This window comes from Rhinichthys klamathensis, unplaced genomic scaffold (assembly GCF_029890125.1).
Source record: "Rhinichthys klamathensis goyatoka isolate OS25496 unplaced genomic scaffold, OSU_Roscu_1.1 h1tg000115l_1, whole genome shotgun sequence".
NCBI classification, from domain to species: domain Eukaryota; kingdom Metazoa; phylum Chordata; class Actinopteri; order Cypriniformes; family Leuciscidae; genus Rhinichthys; species Rhinichthys klamathensis.
In genome coordinates this window covers 2127574-2146190 of record NW_026606652.1, presented here as the reverse complement: position 1 = coordinate 2146190, position 18617 = coordinate 2127574, and the positions used below count along the sequence as shown (strand labels likewise).

The 18617-nt window shown below is 37.9% G+C and overlaps 3 protein-coding genes across 8 annotated transcripts in view; 1 reads left to right on the top strand and 2 right to left on the bottom strand.

Annotated features, from left to right (window-relative positions):
• pcnx1 (pecanex 1) overlaps window positions 1-4237 on the bottom strand; it is a 48228-nt gene extending 43991 nt beyond the window's left edge. For 3 of the 6 annotated variants that reach the window (XM_056254979.1, XM_056254982.1, XM_056254980.1), the window contains exons 1-2: window positions 3947-4233; window positions 1029-1243 (exon numbers count right to left, since the gene is read on the bottom strand). In XM_056254979.1, the coding sequence (XP_056110954.1) occupies window positions 1029-1243; window positions 3947-4099 (368 nt within the window). In that variant the 5' untranslated portion in view covers window positions 4100-4233. Of the gene's footprint in view, window positions 1-1028; window positions 1244-3946 lie in introns of all 6 variants that reach the window. The other 3 variants (XM_056254978.1, XM_056254981.1, XM_056254977.1) reach the window with 2 other exon arrangements.
• Window positions 4238-4859: 622 nt separating this feature from the next.
• Window positions 4860-11682, bottom strand: med6 (mediator complex subunit 6). The gene is made up of 8 exons (XM_056254976.1): window positions 11598-11682; window positions 10333-10492; window positions 10017-10108; window positions 7238-7320; window positions 6879-6987; window positions 6668-6783; window positions 6542-6569; window positions 4860-5350 (listed from the first exon to the last, which is right to left on the bottom strand). Exons 1-8 carry the CDS (start codon window positions 11617-11619, stop codon window positions 5196-5198), a joined length of 765 nt encoding a protein of 254 aa, XP_056110951.1. The 5' UTR covers window positions 11620-11682; the 3' UTR covers window positions 4860-5195.
• Window positions 11683-14413: 2731 nt separating this feature from the next.
• Window positions 14414-17008, top strand: LOC130088269 (tetratricopeptide repeat protein 9A). Its single transcript, XM_056254975.1, has 3 exons — window positions 14414-15256; window positions 15594-15776; window positions 16185-17008. The coding sequence occupies exons 1-3, from the start codon at window positions 14815-14817 to the stop codon at window positions 16265-16267; spliced, it is 708 nt and encodes a 235-aa protein (XP_056110950.1). The 5' UTR covers window positions 14414-14814; the 3' UTR covers window positions 16268-17008.
• Window positions 17009-18617: the final 1609 nt, after the last annotated feature.

The following is an 18617-nucleotide window of genomic DNA, read 5'->3' as shown; positions in this document are numbered from 1 at the left end:
TTTTGGGAGATTATAATAATATTTTTAGGAGGTTTATTTTGATTGGCCCCACAGAGAATAAAATGTGGTGGTGAATGGTAATCCCACGGCTAGAGCTCACCTACCAAAGTCTGCCTTTTCCATTATTATTTGCTATTTTTTGGTGCAGCTAGAGGCAGTTTTCAGGAGATACATGAGGGTCTTTGGAAGAATTAAAAACACATGAGCTCTTCAGCTCAGGGGCCTCAAGCAAAAATATCATATATTTTCTTAATAAGTACAGACCTGGACAAACCAGGAATGTCCCTCCAGATGTGCGTTTATAGTACATCCAGTATCGATTTCTCTTTTACATATAAATAGAAATGCAAGAAAATATGCGTGTTCTCAAATGCATGAAAAGTTGTTGATGCCTGTAAAAAACATTGTTAAAAATTCTTTATTCGTGATTTGAGTAATTGTGTTTAATGTGTTCTGACTCTCTGACAGTTTGCGGACTGTTTCCGACTCCTCTGAGCAAACAAACAAGAGCATCAGGTTTGTGTGTGTTGGTTTTTATAAGGCTCTATATCAGTTCTCCTGATTCACTCACTCCTTCCCCTCCTCCCTTTTCTCTCTCTCTCAGTGGGTGATGAATGGATCCAGCATGACAGCAGATTAGCTCTCAGAAACATCCCTACCGCTGAGCAACAGCGCTGTCCCTTAATCAAAACTTTGTTGAGATGAATTAGAACCGTTCTGAGTGGAATCAGGGCCTCCCTGTCGAGATTCGAAATCCTTCTCGAAAAACGTGACATTCAAAAGCTTTTCTTGAGATGAGTCAATACATTTCCTAAACTGAATCAGAACCTTGCCTGAGAAGATTTAACCCCTAAGATGATTTATATCACAACCTTTATTGAGAGAATTCAGAACCTGAAATTATTCAAAACCAAAATCAGAAACTTCTTAAACTAAATCAGACTCGTTTATACAAGCTCAAAATCATTAACTGTGCAGTGACTCTACTTTTTGTAATAGCTTTTGAGTAAACCATAAATGATTCTTACCCAGGCCCGTTTGAGTGTTCTTGCCGGGTGCCGGTGCCCTCACGTTGGTGCTCTGCCCCCTGTACCCGCCCCTCACTCCCTTTGGCCCGCAGCTCCACCACCTCCCCTTCATCCAGCGCGGTGTGCAGGCGATAATTCACAGCCTTCAGCAGCACAAACATACCTGCTATCACCCCACAGTAGATCCCCACAATCACCATGGTGGGGGGCAAGGCCTACAGGGAGAGACACAGCAAGAGATTTTACATGAGTAGAAAATAAGTCATTTTTGTGGCTTTGAGCTCATTTGCAATATCACTCTAAATGCTGGGGTCAGTAAGATTTGTATAAAGAAATAACTACTTTTATTCAGCAAGGATGGATTAATTTGATTGAAAGTGACAGTTTATATTTTTACAAAATATTTCTATTTCTAATAAATGCTGTTCATTTGAACATTCTATTCATCTTGAAAAAGTGTTCAACATTGATGATAATAAGAAATGTTTCTTGAGCACCAAATCAGCACATTAAAATGATTTCTGAAGGATTATGAATAATGGCGGATGAAAATTTAGTTTTCCCATCACAGAAATACATTTTAAATTATATTAAAATAAAACAGTTACTTAAATTTGTAACAATATTTCAGAACATTCCAGTTTTTACTGTACAAAATGCAGCCTTGGTGAGCATTAAAAACTAAAAAATTTATTTAAAATGTAAAAACCTTACCGATCACAACTTCTGAAAGGTTGAGTACAATCCTTAGATCTATTATTGATCTATTGTATTTCCCCATCACTGAATTAATAAAAGAGCCACATCATTTCAAATACTGACATTAAAGCAAACCAAGGCATTAGACGGAGTGATAGGCTCACATATTTCAGCCTATTAACATCCTTCCGTTGCATAAATATCACATACAAATATAGGACTCGGTTATACAGAGTTACAGGGTTATGAAAAGGGGCAACAATATTTCAGTCGCAACCGGAGGGCAGAGGCTAAAAACAGCCTGGCACTGAACGGACATCTAGACTAAACACCTCTCCATATCTGACACACACCCAAACTCATATTCATCCTCAAAAAACAGAGGAGCACATTCAACAGTTGCTTGTTGATTCAGTGATTATTTCAGCACTATTGCAGGACTTTACGTGATATCGTTTGGCTGTGGTTGAAAGGCAATAAATGACTCAAGCTGAACCTAGAGCGATTGCTGGATCTGTCTGTGCAGGAAGTTAAATATGGACTGAGTGGCACCAGCCGCTCAATCACAGATCTAATGCACAGACCTGAGACCTCACCCACAGAACGGGCCTGGCTTTAAAAGTTATACACATGATGCCTATTACAAGTCTCTTTTTATAAATAGAATGCAAACAGGAGTATAATGTTTCACAGAGGGATTTTGTTGTGCCATGAGTCGTTATGATAAAGATGGAATTTGACAGTGTTTTTTTAATGCATTTTCTGTGATGACTCTGGAATCAAATATGGTGAATTTTGCGGAATTGGTTTAAATATGGTCAAATGTGGCAAACAGCTAAGAGTTCTGCACTTTTGTGGCTGAAAGCATAAAAAAATTTGCTGATATATTTAATAAACAAACCCACGATGGGTAGGTGGGAACGGGTTGAATTTTGCGAAGAGTGAAAGTTCAACATTTCTGTGTTCAGTGTTCAGCTCATTCTGGTGATTTAAATTAAAACAGATCAGAACTCACTGTGGCTGTTTTGAGTGTCACAACAAATCACTGATAAATCCTGATTAGATCAAAAGCACAATACTACAAAATACATTACTATTGGCATCTACTATTGACATCTATGGTTCTGTGAAGATGAACCTTTAATATCATTCAAACATTTGGGGTCTGTAATATTTTTTCTGAGAGAAAACATACTTTTATTCAGCAAGGACACATTAAATAGATCAAATGTGACAGTAAAGGCATTTCATTTTTTTGGAATAAATCTCTTCAAACTTCTGTTCATCAAAGAATCATGTGAAAAAAAGTGTATATGGGTCTCCACAAATAAAAACTTAAGCAGCATAACTGTTTTCAACTGATAATAATAAGAAATGTTTCTTGAGCATCAAATCAGCTTATTAGAATGATTTCTGAAGGATCATGTGACACTGAAAACTGGAGTAAAGATGCTGAAAATTCAGCTTAGCATCACAGGAATAAATGGAACCTTTACATTGAACTAAAGGTTATTTGTACTGGTGAAAGGTCTTGAGATTATTAAAATTGTCTTCACATTAAGAAACAAGGGTTCTTTTAAGGACTAACGTTATTCACTGAAAGGTTTTTCTATGGAATCGCTGTGTATGTTGTTTATATAAGAGAAGTTATTTTGATAATCTTTTTCCACTCAATGAAAGTCAAATAGTTTTGTTACCTATCTCCAAAATATAGAAATAAAGTCAAACAGGTTTGAAATGACACGAAGAACTATCCCTTTAAAGCAGAGAAAGACTAAACACGCACCAAATCTCATGACATCAGGTCTAAAATACCCAACTGTCAAAACATGTCGTCAAAACCAAAACAAAGACTCTTTAAGCCAGAACTGAACCGATTCAGCTGTAAAAAAAAAAAACAGATCCCAGACCCCCATTGCTAGGTTTTCCATGACCATGGAAACCTTTTAGCGGAGACGAATAAACAGAAACGTAGCCTGTGAGTACTGGAAATGGGTGTACAGGAATCATAAAGAGAGAGAAAGAGAGAGAGAGAGAGAGAGAGAGAGAGAGAGAGAGAGAGAGAGAGAGAGAGAGAGAGAGAGAGAGAGAGAGAGAGAGAGAGAGAGAGAGAGAGAGAGAGATGGATAAAGAATGAGGAAAAGATAGAGATGACATAGATGGGCTGATAAGGACTGAGGGATGGAGAGAAGAAGAAACCCGACGGCTGCATCTCTCACCATGTAGAGCGTGAACGGGAGGCAGAGCAGCAGCAGCCACAGGTAAAGGTGAAGCGCGTTCACGAAGGTGTTCTGGTGGGGGTCGTAATACCATCCGCCCGTCACCGACGCCCACACGCCCTGCCGCAGGATCTGCAGGGTCTGTGACCCCATATTTCCCCCCTATCCCCTCTCTAGCCGTCTCGGAGCAGGAGGTACGGCGCTGGCCCGTCGAGCCCCGTCGCAGCCATCTTCTTCTCTGTGGTCCTCCAGAGCTGCGCTTCCCGTCCCATCGTGCTCTGCGCGCACCCGGCAGCTCGCGCTCAGCTCGTGTAGAAAGTGGCGCTGCGCGTGCCAGAGATACGGGTTATTCTGCAGCGCCTCCGCGCGGCGAACGCGAGTATCGACCAACAAAAACATCTGGGGCGATACTGTTGAAAGCTTTGATTTTTTTTTTTTTTTGCAACCTGTTTACTTATATTTGGTAAATAAACAATCACATTCTCTTAGTGAGATTGTTGGATAAAAAAAGATATCGTATCGTTATGCATTTTATACTAAGCGCGAGTGGGTATTCGAAAAAAAATAGTAAAAATATTTTAACAACATGATTCTTTCGTACCATTATGCATTTTTACTGTAAACGCGGTTACTGTGCGCATCCATGTGCAATAAATTAGGTCGGAGGTGGCAGTATTTGGGTCGAACTAATTGTCACTATTACATGAATAAAACTGAATTCTCATCAGTCTGCTTCTAGTGCACTAAATAGAGAGCGCCAGTTCACGTTTATGCAGAAGCGCAAAAGATGCGAGTGCCAATCCGAACACACGGGGGCGCTGCGCAGTATATAATCTCTATCGGAAGACATTATAGACAATCAAAGAAATATAACTTCATTATTACGTAATAATTGAATCACTTACAAAGAACATACAAAAACAATTTTAATAGGCAGAAAAAAAGTCTGTACACTATTTGAATTATGAATGACACTCCAAAAAGGTTCTGAAAAACAACTTATTTCCACGGTGAATGATACAATTTAGAAACACTGAAATATAGAAAATGACATACAGAGATGATGACTTACACACGCATTTCAGTTCCCTTATTTCAAAAACTATTAAATTACAAAGAAAATGAATTTATATATATAATAACCGTAACAGTCCGGAGAACTGGTGCAGAGAACTGTCCACAGGTTTGTGCATCAATCAGTCCTGGCTGCAACAATAAATCAAACTCGTTTGTGGCTGGCCAGCAAGTGTTACTGCAGACGTGCACGTTTCTCAGGTGGTGGTTTGTTGGGTGTAGTTTGTGGGGCTGGCCGGGCAGGGCCAGGAGGGGCGGGAGGTTTCGTCTCTCGTTCTTCTTGAGGCTTCACAGTCTCAACTGGCACTTCTGGCTCTTTCTTTACCTCCACTAATGACAGACAGTGAGAGAGATATTTATATATATTGTATATTATTAGCAATGAATATTATATGGACAAAAGTTTATACACACATACTATATGGTTACACCAACAGTGACTGTAATGACATCGAATTCTAAATAGATGAGGTGTGTCCCAATACTTTTGTCCATAGGACTTGACATTAACTTTTTTGCTCACCAGCCACTGTGGCCAGTGGTTTTCCAAAGTTACAAGCCACTCAGCATTTTCACTGGCCACAATTTTGATTGTCGATAGCATGGGGGAAAACTGCCATAAGGATATTTTTTATATTATCTCATAATTTGGCAGCAGGCATATTAGGCTGCTGTCACTTTAAGACCTGATGCACGGATTCAAGATTACACATGCATTTTCTTTCTCAACTGTTTACATTCACCTAAAACATAACTGACTGTGTTTACGTGAATACTCGCCAAGACTGGCATTTTAAGTGCAATAAGCAGCAAACAATAACTCAATTTAGTACCAAGAGGCAGCTTTATGTGCGCACACTTTGGGTGTGAACACAAAATATGCGGAAATTAGTAAAATTATGCACAATACAAGCAATCCTATGCCGAAATTCAAGCCCTGTAACACCAACAATATTCATCCAGAGCAAATTAAACGAGTGAGTAAGGGGAGTCGGGTTTGTGTGTAACCCCTGTCGGAGAGATGAGAGAGAGAAAGCGCAGCTAGTATCGCGTAGCCCATCTTTTCTGCGGAATATGAGTATTGGAAGTGTTTCAGATATTTCAGTAGCCTGTCGAAAAATCTATATTTTTGACAATACTACATTAAATACAATAGAAAAAATTATATATTAAAATATTTATATAAACCAAAAAGTGGCTAGTAGGAGTGATGGCAAGTAATTATATTTTTCCAACCAAAACACAAAAATATGCTGCTTTTTCAAATATACTGCAACACATTCTCTTTTTAAATTGCTTTGAAACTGCACCGGACATTGTCATTTTTGTTCAGCATCATGTCAAACTCTACTTGACTGTGATTGTATCTGAATTTTTACATGTTTTTCCAAGTATGGCTTATATACAGATTAGTTGAAGTATTTACAAAACTGAATTGTGATTTTCATCTGTAGTGTGTGATATGGTGAGACCTAGTTGAGTATGTATTTATGAGCATCGTATGAGTATGTATTTGCGCACCTGGGACAGGCTTCTCTCCTGGTTTGGGCTGAAACAGAGACACAAAATCAGTGAGAATTTAAACGAAATTTTCTCTTTTCTATTCAGAAACCAGTTAGAAATGTTTCGTGTGTATATTAGTAATACCTGATAGAAAGTTGGGGGAAATTTATTGCGCAGATCTAGTAGCAGCGTGTCAACTCTCTGCCTCTGGAACAAAGAACTCGGCTCCTCTTTCCGCTTAGATTTAGGCTTTACCCTTTCTATAACAACACATACAACACGCAAATGTAACTCTTTTTGACAGGTGCAGTTGTACTTGTTGAAAGATGCTTCCTGCTGCTGTGTGTGTTCTCACCTTTCTCCTCCTGGTCTTTAAAGTGCCACCAGTACCCTTTGGACGGGTGGTACCTGCAGAACGACATTGCTTCATCAAACGCAGACTGAATCCCATGAACCGCTGAGAGCTGGGACACATCAAAACAAAAGATTGATGTTCATACTCAAGGGCGTAGATTTGGTTTGAACATTGGGGGGGTTGAAGTTTGGGTATGCCTCCTGATATTGTGATCACGGTATAAATAATGGGGGGGTTGTAATGCATAGATTTAAATATTGGGGGGGTTATATCCCCCCCATCCCCCCCACAAATTACGCCCCTGTTCATACTGATAAGAGAAAGGAGTTATTAAATTGTTCTAAGGTGTATAAACGCACCACTCTGGAATTGATGACTGATCCCAGGTCAGGCGCCTGATACACCACTCCAGCTATGATATAGTAGTCAGCAAGAGGGATTACTGCAGGGAAGGGAAACAGAACATGCAAAAAGATTTTAATGTTTTGTTTTTCTGCAGAGAAATTTAATGTCAGCATATTGAATATAAAGTGAACAAACGAAAAAAAATCCTGGTATTACTGTGTACAATTTATCAGTGCACATTTTTACAACTTCATTCCATAATTGACTAATTTCGCAACATTGACTCGAACAAAATGACACTATTGTCTCCTGTAGAGCTGCTTATAGCTGAAATGAGCTTATTTCATAAATGATTACCTTCACAGTTATTGAACTGAACTGAATTCACCACTTGCACTGAACTTCGTGACGCACTTCCGTTTGGAAACAATACATATCACTTATTTTCGGTTATGTTTACTTTCAATGTACTGTGGTCAATGAGTTGAACAAACGCCAACTAAAAAAAGTGTCTATAATAATATTTTATATTTTGGACTTTTTATTGACAGAAGAAGGGATGATCTGATGTTTACTGTGTGCAGAATTTTCAAAACTCATCGGAACATGAAGTTTAATCCAATCCAAGCCAATCTGAGAAAGCTGCGGCTGTTAAAAATACGCCATTATTTCACCACAGGGTGTCAGTGTTCGTCTAAACTAGTGACCGCGACGCTGAAATGTGTGAGAACAGATGAATAACATCAGTACGAAGCACGAACATTTATTTATTTGGATTAAATATTGTAATCATTCAGTGTCATTTTTCAATGTCAATCGTTTTACTATTTACATGTTCATGCCCAAAATGCTTAATTAATATTCAAAGAAGTTGACTGTCATTCTCCTCTACGCTGCGTGCGGTTCTGATCTATGGTTCTGATCGTAGGCACCTCGCGAGTATTCATTCATTCAACTATTTTAAAAAGACAGGAATAAAGCACCAATGCACACAAGAAATACTTTTTATTAGTCAAATTCATTAAAAAAAATTGAACTCAACAGGTATAGAATATAAGTAGGCTAAGAGAAAAATACTGTTAATGAGAAGACATAGGACTGCTGCAGGTTAGTGAATAAATATAGGCCTATAGCCTATTTATTATTCAGAATGTAACAGTTGGAAAGAAAATATATTTATAGGAACATTTCAGCAGGCTCAAGTTATTAATACAGAGATCATTATTCATTGTTTTAATCAATTGGCATCCATAAAACGTAGTGATAATCTGCATTCTCATGTATGGATGTGCGATGAACACTCTAACCGGAAACTCCCGATATGTAATAAGTAGAACGCGGAAGTAGTTGTGCAAGTAGTGCATTAACACTTAACTGATTTGAACAAAATATTGATACTAGTGTCTAATGTCGAGCTGCTTTGTAGCAAAATTTTAATTTGTTTAATATTTGATGAAGTTTGTATCACCCTTATTTTCCTGTTAATCACGGTAAAGCTGCTTTGAAACAATTTGTATTGTATAAAGCGCTTTATAAATTAAGGTGACTTGACTATTTCAAAATTCAAAACAGAATTGTAATAATTTATCAAAAAGTAATAACCTCTGAAACAACTTTTTGTCATCTAAAAATTTTCTTGCAATTTATTCTCTCATAAGGATTAACACAAACAGAAGAGTGGTTGCAGAATAAGGGAGACAAAGTTGTAAAAAATAAGCAAAAACAGCCACGCAGACAGCAGAAACTTTATGTATTATTATATGGTAAATCTTCAATCAAACCACATTTATAAAATAAAAGCACTAAATTATGCTGCTTTTTCAAATATACTGTAACAACATTCTATGTTTCAATTTTGTTTCTCGCAGGATTTTATGACGGGCGGACCTCGGCCCCTCTAGGGAGCTCCAGGGACATGATAAAATAATTGTGTACAATTTTTTATTTAAATGAATCAATCTGGTGCACTTTGAGAGCAAAACTAAGATCTCAAACATATATAATAAAAAAAAAAGTACACTGACTTGTATCTGCTGGACTCAAACTTTAGTTGTGAAAGTCTCAATGCACATTACATTCACACTGGTGTTTTTAGAAAGCCAAACAATTTTAATATAATAATAATAATAATAATTATTATTATTATTATTGCCATTATCTCAAACACTGGCAACAACATTCCATGTTAAAACTGCTTTAACGTTGTCCTTTTTGTTAAATATGATGTCAAACGCAACTTGACCTGGATCGCAAGTCTGTCAACATTACAGTTTAGATATGCACCGATATGAACATTTTAGCCGATACCGACCCACATTTTTGAGAGCCTCATTATAAAAACAAAAGTCTTACCATTAAAGCCATGTCACAAGCACACAATTATAATGTTCTCATTATTTGTATTTATCTAATTTTATGTAGCCTATATGACAGACTTGCGCTGCACATGTTGCACCTAACTGTATTTTCCTTTTTTGAAGTGATTCCAATTATATTTCAAACAATTCAAACCATCATGGCGAACAGCGCACATCTGAAGTTTCTCAGCTGAAGGAAATAATCCATTATTTATTGGCTTTAATATATGGGCCAAATTTCCTAACATTTCCTAACATAAAAAAAGAACAAATATTGGCCGATATGATGGCTGATGTATCGTGCGTCCCTATTACAGTTGATACAAAACTGTATAATCTAAAAATACAACGCAGACACCAAATCAAAAATATTCACCAACACACAAAAAAACAGCCTCACAGACAGCAGAAACTGAACAGCAATGCAGAAACTCACCTTGTGTTGGTGATTGCCTCTGCTGCTTTCTGATGATGTACAGAATCGGCTCCTGAGCGTGAAGCAAAATATATTCCACACCCACCATCTGACTACACACACAAAACACGAAGTAAGAACGCAGACAACACACTCTACTGCAGCTCAACCTATTTTTTTTTAATTATTAGAAAATAAAATAATCAGCAGTGTGACAGTTATATAAAGATAACATATTTTCTGTCTTTATGTTTCCAACTCATAGACATGTAGATTTCATTCTGACACATCTACTACATACATTACCCAGTTTTTAAAAGCATCATGCAGTGCTTACTTGAGGTGATCCAGGGTTAATCTCTGCATTTTCACCACCTCATTGTTGCAGGTGCGATCATAAAAGGGATTGCTCCTCTCAGAGAAATACTCCACCACATTGCTGGGGTTCAGGATCGGTACCCAGCCACTGTCCACCCACGAGATGCCAAGCAGATTATCTGACAAACACAAAAAACATTCTATAATAATAGATCTGAATAATACATCTGGGTGGTCACTGTCATGAAGCTCTCTTACAAGTAGCAAAAGTCAATAGTGGGGCAACCCGAGCTATTTGGGAGCAAGATTTGGGGCTCTCAATTGATGCAGATACTTGGACAGTATGCAAATTTGGCAGCATGCAGGCAATATATCAATTTGTAAATTAACTAAAGAGCTACAGTTAAAACTTTTACATCATCTCCAAATTACCTCGTTATGCAGACGTAAGTTTAACCCAAATTATTCTCTGCATTGTCTGAAGTGCAAAGTAGAAGAGGAGACTTTGTTCACTGCACTTGGAAATGTATACATATTAAAGCCTATTTGGTACAGATTTGTAGGAGACTTATATTTATTCTATGACTTATATACTTTGTCTTATATTTAATACAAGATGTGACCTCAATCCACTTTATTTTTTGTTAGGTGCTGCTGATAATAATATATAGAGTGCTTCAAACAGGAAATTGTTTCATCTCCTTACTTAGCTATGCTGCCCTTAAGAGCATTTTTCTTAAATGGATCTCTGAAGTGATTTTTGATTTTCTTTCACTGGAATATATTATGACTTACTGGTCAAAAGGGAAAATGGATATGGTTTATGAGACATTGACACCTTTTTTTTTTTTTAAGTATATAGGCTAGGTCCCAGGATTTCACGTATCTCTTTGCAAAACGTTCATGTTGGAACGTACTTGTGATCTGTGGCCACTGTTCTATTTGTTATGTTACGTTAAATAATTAATTAAAAAAACAAAAAAATAAAAAAAAACGCTGCTTATTTAAAAAAAATATATATATTTGAAGGAGAATATGTCCGTCAATGAAAAAACAAACAAATAAAATATACAGCAGAAAATAACACTGCGCGCCTCCTACAACAGACTACTGCGACAATGCTAAAGAGTGCGATTATGTTGGCTTGACAAGCAAACGTTCTGTTAATCTGTTTTATTTCTTATACAGCATTTCAATGTAATGGTGAAGGGATTTGACAGGAATAAAACTGTCAACGAATAAAACATCGTTGTAAAACAATTCGTGAAATACGTGATAAAGTACCTCTTAAATCCACCGACGCCATCTTCGCATTTCGGACTCAGGCGCAGGCTGATGATGACACAAGAATCGTCGACGCTCTATGACGATTGCTCCATGTAGTACATTAACAAAACCAAATACAAATTCTGAATTAAAAATAACGTTTTGCCATTTTAATTTGCTTTATTATTAAAAACTCATTGTTGAAAAAAGTCTCGCTACCCATTTTTGCTGAATCATCGAAGATCAGCAGCAAGTACATTGGTCAATAAAGTGAGATTATAAATGCATAAAAATATTTGTTTTATTTAATATATTTTGCATATTGAACATATTTTGCATCTCACTGTTTTTATTCATTTTGAGAAATACAGATTATTTTTTGTGCAAGAGAGATGAGTAAATACATGCTCACATTTAGTCTAGAACTACAATAACATCATGTTCACATGCCTCTGCACTTACTACCAAATTTCTCTCAACATGGGGACAGGAGAGCTGTCAGTCAATAAATGGGAAAACAAAACAAAGCAAAATATACTTGCGTTACTTATTTACTCAGATATTTGCTGTAAATTTAAAAGTAATGTGTTACTTTACTAGTTACTTGGAAAAAAGTAATTACGATCGAGTTACCCCAACACTGCTGAGGATAGCCTACATAAAATCTTTCGTTTTAAATGAGACAATACTTTTTCTTTTGGCTCTATAAAATATTTTTAAAATATATTTAAATACATAGTTTTTCTGGTTAATTGAGTCTTTCTGGTTAATGATATTATCTTTTTGGCAACATAATGCATCCATGAATGTTGACATTTACTAGTGCAGGTAAATATCTTGGCTCTCCATAAGATTACTCTTGGCATGTTTACAAGTGTTCAGTCATACGCACACACACGCACGCACGCGCACACACACACACGCACACACACGCACACACACACACACACACATACACGCACGCACGCACACACACACACACACACACGCACAGAGAGACACATACACGATAATAATAATAACATTTTAGCATTAAATTAGGACAAAAATAATTATAGCCTATTCTTTAAAAGGCCTAGTCAACACAACCATGAAAGGCTTTTTTAGAATTATGTAAAGGGGCTTTCGCACCGGGTAGATGCCTTTGGACCTAATTTAAAGTACATTGGTTGAAACATCATCCCTTAAGAAGAATTCATCAGATGGGACAAATACTCATGAGTCCCTGCAGGCAGAATTCTGCAGGAATATATGAGTGCAGTGCAGCGTAAACATAATGCCTGCAGAGCAAAAACAGGATTAAACCAATAAAAAATCCACAAAAGAACCATTAAATTCCACATCCAACCCCAATTCCAGTCAAGCTCAAATGCCATAAATCCTCAACCTACCAAGAGGTGGCACCGTGGCAATAGCCTCAAGTCAAGTGTAACGTTCTCATTACAAACTGCATGTAAGAATGTATATTATAGAATAAAGTAGTTCATCATTATGGCAGCTAACCCGAAAAACATGTTTCTTTTTTAAAACGAACAAAACAAAATCAGAGTTGTATCTGTTCCCAAACAGAACTTTCTTATTTTAGGGTTGGTCAGAATTGTCACATATTTGAAACTTTCAAATATGTGACAATTCTGACCAACCCTAAAATAAGAAAAGTCCTGACTACAAAGTCAGCGTTGTACAAGCATTTGCCCTATAGAGACAGAAAAAGATAGATCTAATGAGGACAGGTGGTGCTATAGTTTCAATAGTTACAAAAGATATTGTTACTATAATGATAAATTAATTTATTATTTTAATGTTATTAAGTGTTTTCAGAACATTTTTGGCATTTTAAAATAATCAAAAAAGAAAAGGAGCAATTGTTGTGTTTTTTTTTTCTATTAAACACATTGAGAAAGACTGCTATTTATTTATACCCATATAGTATGTTTCTGCTGTTTTCACATATTTAAAATTGTGCAATTTGTCTGAATCGTGAAATGTCTTCATGTGGCACAGTGTATAAAGGCAATAAACATTTGATCAGTCTTATTCCTGGATTTTCTTGTTTGTTTACTATCCCCCTCTTTTAAATGTTTTGCTATAACAACTAAATTAGCTAATGTTTATATTTATATTTATTTCCTAAAGTAAGACATTGGCTGACACATCATCATCCTGCACATGTTAAACTTATATGTAAATAAATATGTTACAATTTCAAAGTAAACCCACATTGTTCGGAGGGCATATTCCCCTGCAGTGTTACCCTGATCTTAAATTCAAAGGCATCAAAACTTCACGCAGTAAAAGAAAAATACTGGACAAGAAAGAAAGAAAGAAAGAAAGAAAGAAAGTGACATACGAATGGATCTTTTTCAGATAGAACTCTAAGCTTAGACATGGTCTGAATTGCACATGTGTTTGTGAGTATGAAAATGACAGACTGAGCAAAGCAGGACTCCTCATCCAGCACGATTTACCGCAATCACGACACACCCAGACACAACCATTTGCAACACACACACACACACACACACACACACACACACACACACACACACACACACACACACACACACCTGTGGGACACAAACATGACGTTTCAAAGAGGAACTCATTACGGAGATATTCACCATTACTTCTTAGATCAATGAATGTGGGTAAACAATAACTTTGCTGTGGCATAATGAAAGAGAGAAGAACAGTTCTTTTGAATCAAGGGAGGATCAAAAGGAAGGAGATCATTAAACTGTATTTAAACAGCTCTTTTCAGTGTCCGACAGCAGCTGTTTTCTGGGGGCAGAAATCACGTCACACGAAATCATCGTTTGACCAAGTGAAATGCGTTTGTTAACGGCTGAGTTGCGCTCAGCTGGATTTCAATGGAGACGGGACGCCGGAGCAGGAGACTGACACACAGGCCGGCTATAGCTATCGCTCCATCCGCGATGACCGCATTTCTTAAGGGCAGCGCGCGCACTGTGGCTTGATGCGCGCGCTCTCTCCCTTTTGAGTCATTCGGTGAGAGCAGGACGTGCCGATCCCGTTCTGCCAGACCGCTGGGGGAAAAAAGAGAGGGAGAGAAAAAGAGGAAAAATCCACAGTAGCCTACTGCTTGTGTGCGTGAATAATCCAGGAATCCATCTTTAAAACCGAACCGTGAAGAGCTGCGGGGCATGTAAACGCGCGAGGAGGCAACGAACGCAGCGCTAAAACGTGAGTTCCAGGGAATTGTCGAATCGGTGGGATGAGCGTGGAGCACGGCAGATTTGAAGGAAGTATACGCAAGGGAAACAGCACGATGAGCGTCAAGAGCGGCAGCGCGAACACCACCATCATGCAGCCTCCCGGTGGCCGGAGCCGCGGAGACGCGCGCTACCCGCAACACGCGCCCCACCAGAGCGGTTCGGTGGTGAAACCCCAAAACGAGCCCGCAGACCTGGTGAAACGAGCCCTGGACTTCAAGACGCAGGGCACGCAGTGCTACAAGGATAAAAAATACCGCGAGGCCATCGGCAAATACCACCGCGCGCTACTGGAAATGAAGGGTCTGTGTCGCGTGCTGGGGGACCCGGACACCAGCAAATCCCCGTCCACCGTCCTGACCAGCATCAGCAAGTCCAGCCTGACGGACGAGCAGAAAGGCGCGGTGGAGAACGCGGAGTTGGAGTGCTACAACAGTCTGGCTGGTGGGAACGCACATCATGTTTCACCACATGTTTCAATGGACATGTTTTCTATGCATTCCACCTGTTAAGACTGAATGAAAGCAGGGCCACCATAATATTCAGATCAGTAGGCTACTATTCGATTTGGTCCCTCTAATACTAAATATGCCTTGAAAGAATGTAATTTGTGAGTGAATGTCTTCAGTTCTGATTGCAGAATGACGTCATTGTTTGTCTACAGGTCATATATCTAAATTTGATTATAAACTGTAAATCATGACAACACGTCTAAAATATCCTTATCAAAAAAATGTAAATCGTCATTGGTTGAATTCATTTTGTCTGTGTTTGCATGTAGCTTGTCTGTTGCAGATGGAGCTTGTGAATTATGAACGAGTGAAAGAGTACTGTCTGAAGGTTTTGAGAAAGGAGGGCGAGAATTTTAAAGCCCTGTATCGCTCTGGCGTGGCGTATTATCATCTGGGAGATTTCAACAAAGCCCTGCACTACTTAAAGGAGTCACACAAACAACAGCCCACAGGTTAGTCAGATCAAACTCTCTCACACACCATACCACTACCAGCATTTCTCAAACTGGGGACAAATAGACAGAATATTCTGAGAAACCATGGCAAGCTAAATAGAGTGACATTTCAGAAAACATTTCCAGTGGCCTTGGTTCCTTTAAAAATGTAAGCCTTGGAACAAAATCAGAAATGAATCTCAATGTTTCTATTAATCATGTTAAGTCAGCAGTGATATTAAAATAACGAAATTCGCAATAATAAGCAGCAGCTTCTGAACCCAAATCACCTGCTCTCCAGGACGACATTGATTGTGCTGATAAATGAATAATAAATAATCATAAAACTGGAATGATTTATCTTTCACTACACCCACATTTTCTGTTTAAACAGCTGTTTCCTCCTTTTCTGTGTATGTGGGACAGATACTAATGTCATCCGCTACATCCAGCTGACGGAAATGAAGATTCGACGAAATGCCCAGAGAGAAAAATCAGAAGTTCCGTAAAACGGCTCCCGCTTGAATAGCTTTCCCACTGCGGACACCCCACTATCCCCTCATCGCACTCTCCGTGGACGAGGTTCGGCATTTCATGGAAGACTTTGTTCCAGTGCGGGTCAACACACCTGTCTCAGTCCTGTCAGAAACAGTCTCTGGCTCAGATTGAAGAGCTGAATCAGGTGTGCTGTGCCCTGGAGTAGACCGTGGAGACCCGGGAAAGGAGACCACCAGGGATCTCACTGGCATTTATTATACTTTCTGAAGTACAGTAGTGCTGTCAAAATGCTTGCTTTTAATCCCCAGTTGTATTTAAGTTCTGGAAAACGAACAGATGTAGGTCTCTCGCGGTGGTTGTGCTCCACAGAACACCATTTTGTGGCTGGTGAAACATTCCTGCAGCTTTTTGTTTGTATTGTTTTCATGACAATGTTTTTTATTCGAGATTCTGGATCAGTTTTGTTGTAAACACATAAAGCTCCTTCATTTAAAGTGCAATTAAGTGTCACTACTAGTGAAAATGATGCCAATCATATACAACCTACTCTTCACTTAACACCCACATTCAAATCGCAGTGATCTCTCAAGATCTCACACGCACAGAGTGGGCTTAAGTGTACACACACACACACACGCACACACGCACACACACACAGTGAACATGAGTGTAAGCATGTGAATCAAGCACAGTCTGACTGACACGTATACAAAAGCATGTAGGAGTTAAATAAACTGTGGTCATTGTTATAAGTAGAAGTGTGTTTTTTTTTTCAAGCTGTGTAATTTATATCTGATTCTTACTGATAGTGAAAAGTGAAGACATTAATTTGACGTTAATATTTTCGTTTTGACAGAGAAGGGACTTTTTCTATCTATATTTCGACTGTACTCAACTGTTTATTGTGGGCTTTACGTGCAGCTTAACAGCAGGTACACAAAACAGTCCAATTCACTGCTCCATTCTGGTTGCTATGGTGAGGTTGCATGGAAATCATCCTTTGAGACAGATGGGGATGGTGTCCTAGACATGCTCGCTTAGAAAAATCTGTGTAAAACAGAAGAATGAAAGATTAAACGGTTGAACAGTCTGTCTAAATGTCTAAACTGCTGATTTAGTATTTAGTAATGTTAAATTTGAAGTAATGTGGACCAATGAGATTGCATTAATCTCACTCAAAATGAAGGCAAGATACACTAAGACAATTGTTTTGTATGCAAATTAGGCATCATGATTAAACATGCACTAATTTGCATAAAATTCCATAACATAAATCTGAGCACTGGATAAAGCCAGGTATTTTGAATTTTGTTGACAGGTAACACTTCATTTTGATGGTCCACATTTAGACATTCTAAGTAACTTTGCAACTACATGTCAACTCTCATTATTAGTATATCTGCTAACACTTTATTTGGATGCTCCCCCAACAGACAGTTAAGTAAGTTGCAAATATGAACCCTAACCCTAATGCCTAACCTAACAGTCTACCATAGTCTATTAATACTCTAATGAAATTTAGTTGACATGTTGCAAAGTTCCTTAGTAAAGTGGACCATCAAAATAAAGTGTAACCTGTTGACATATTAAAGGATTTTGGATAGCTCTTTTTATCACTCCATAAATGAAAAAAAGAGATCTTTTTAAGAATAAAATTTAACATATCAGGTGAACTACATATGAATAAATCCCTCTGTAAAAACCTTCAGAATATAGATCAGAATAAAACTGAAAAGGTTTGGGAGAAAGTGTTACTGAAGAGATTTCTGTGCAGGAGAAACAGAAATCATTTTGAGGAAACAACCTTTAAAATATGTATTGTAATTGAACTCTATTGATGCAAATTATAAAGTGTAATAAAATAAAGACTTATATGTGTATTTTTGATGTTTTCTTTCCACTATAGTCTTAAAGAAGACATGGTTGTGAAGCAAAACAGCCCAGCATCTCAATATTGACCAATTCATGAAAAAACACAATAAATTTATATCTTGCCTTAATGTTTATGTTAAGCTAAACAGAGAGAATCCATATGGAAAATGACAGTCTATAGTCTCATTTATTTGCCGTGATGATGATGATGATGATGATGATGATAATAAAATGTGCAAATCATCTTCTATAGTTTTGTATTCTTATACTAAGACAGTCAGTCACAAAACACCACATCTCAGCATTTCAGGGCTTTAATCGAGCTCTTACACAAGTCTAATGTGCTCGGGTGCAAGTACAAGTTTCATAGCAGCAGCTTCTGAACCCAAAACACCTGCTCTCCAGGACAACAGTGATTGTGTGGATAAAGGGCAACAGATGTTCTTGATGATAGCTACACATTCCTCTAAGCCAGAAAAAAATACACCC

Coding starts and splice junctions, on each gene's coding strand:
- LOC130088269 (XM_056254975.1), top strand. CDS start 14,815: ATGAGCGTGGAGCACGGCAGATTTGAAGGAAGTATACGCAAGGGAAAC. Junction 15,257..15,593: donor GTGCTACAACAGTCTGGCTG/GTGGGAACGCAC, acceptor GTTTGCATGTAG/CTTGTCTGTTGCAGATGGAG. Junction 15,777..16,184: donor ACACAAACAACAGCCCACAG/GTTAGTCAGATC, acceptor TATGTGGGACAG/ATACTAATGTCATCCGCTAC.
- med6 (XM_056254976.1), bottom strand. CDS start 11,619: ATGGCGTCGGTGGATTTAAGAG. Junction 10,493..11,597: donor GGCGTCGGTGGATTTAAGAG/GTACTTTATCAC, acceptor TGTGTTTGTCAG/ATAATCTGCTTGGCATCTCG. Junction 6,784..6,878: donor TAAAGACCAGGAGGAGAAAG/GTGAGAACACAC, acceptor GTGTTGTTATAG/AAAGGGTAAAGCCTAAATCT.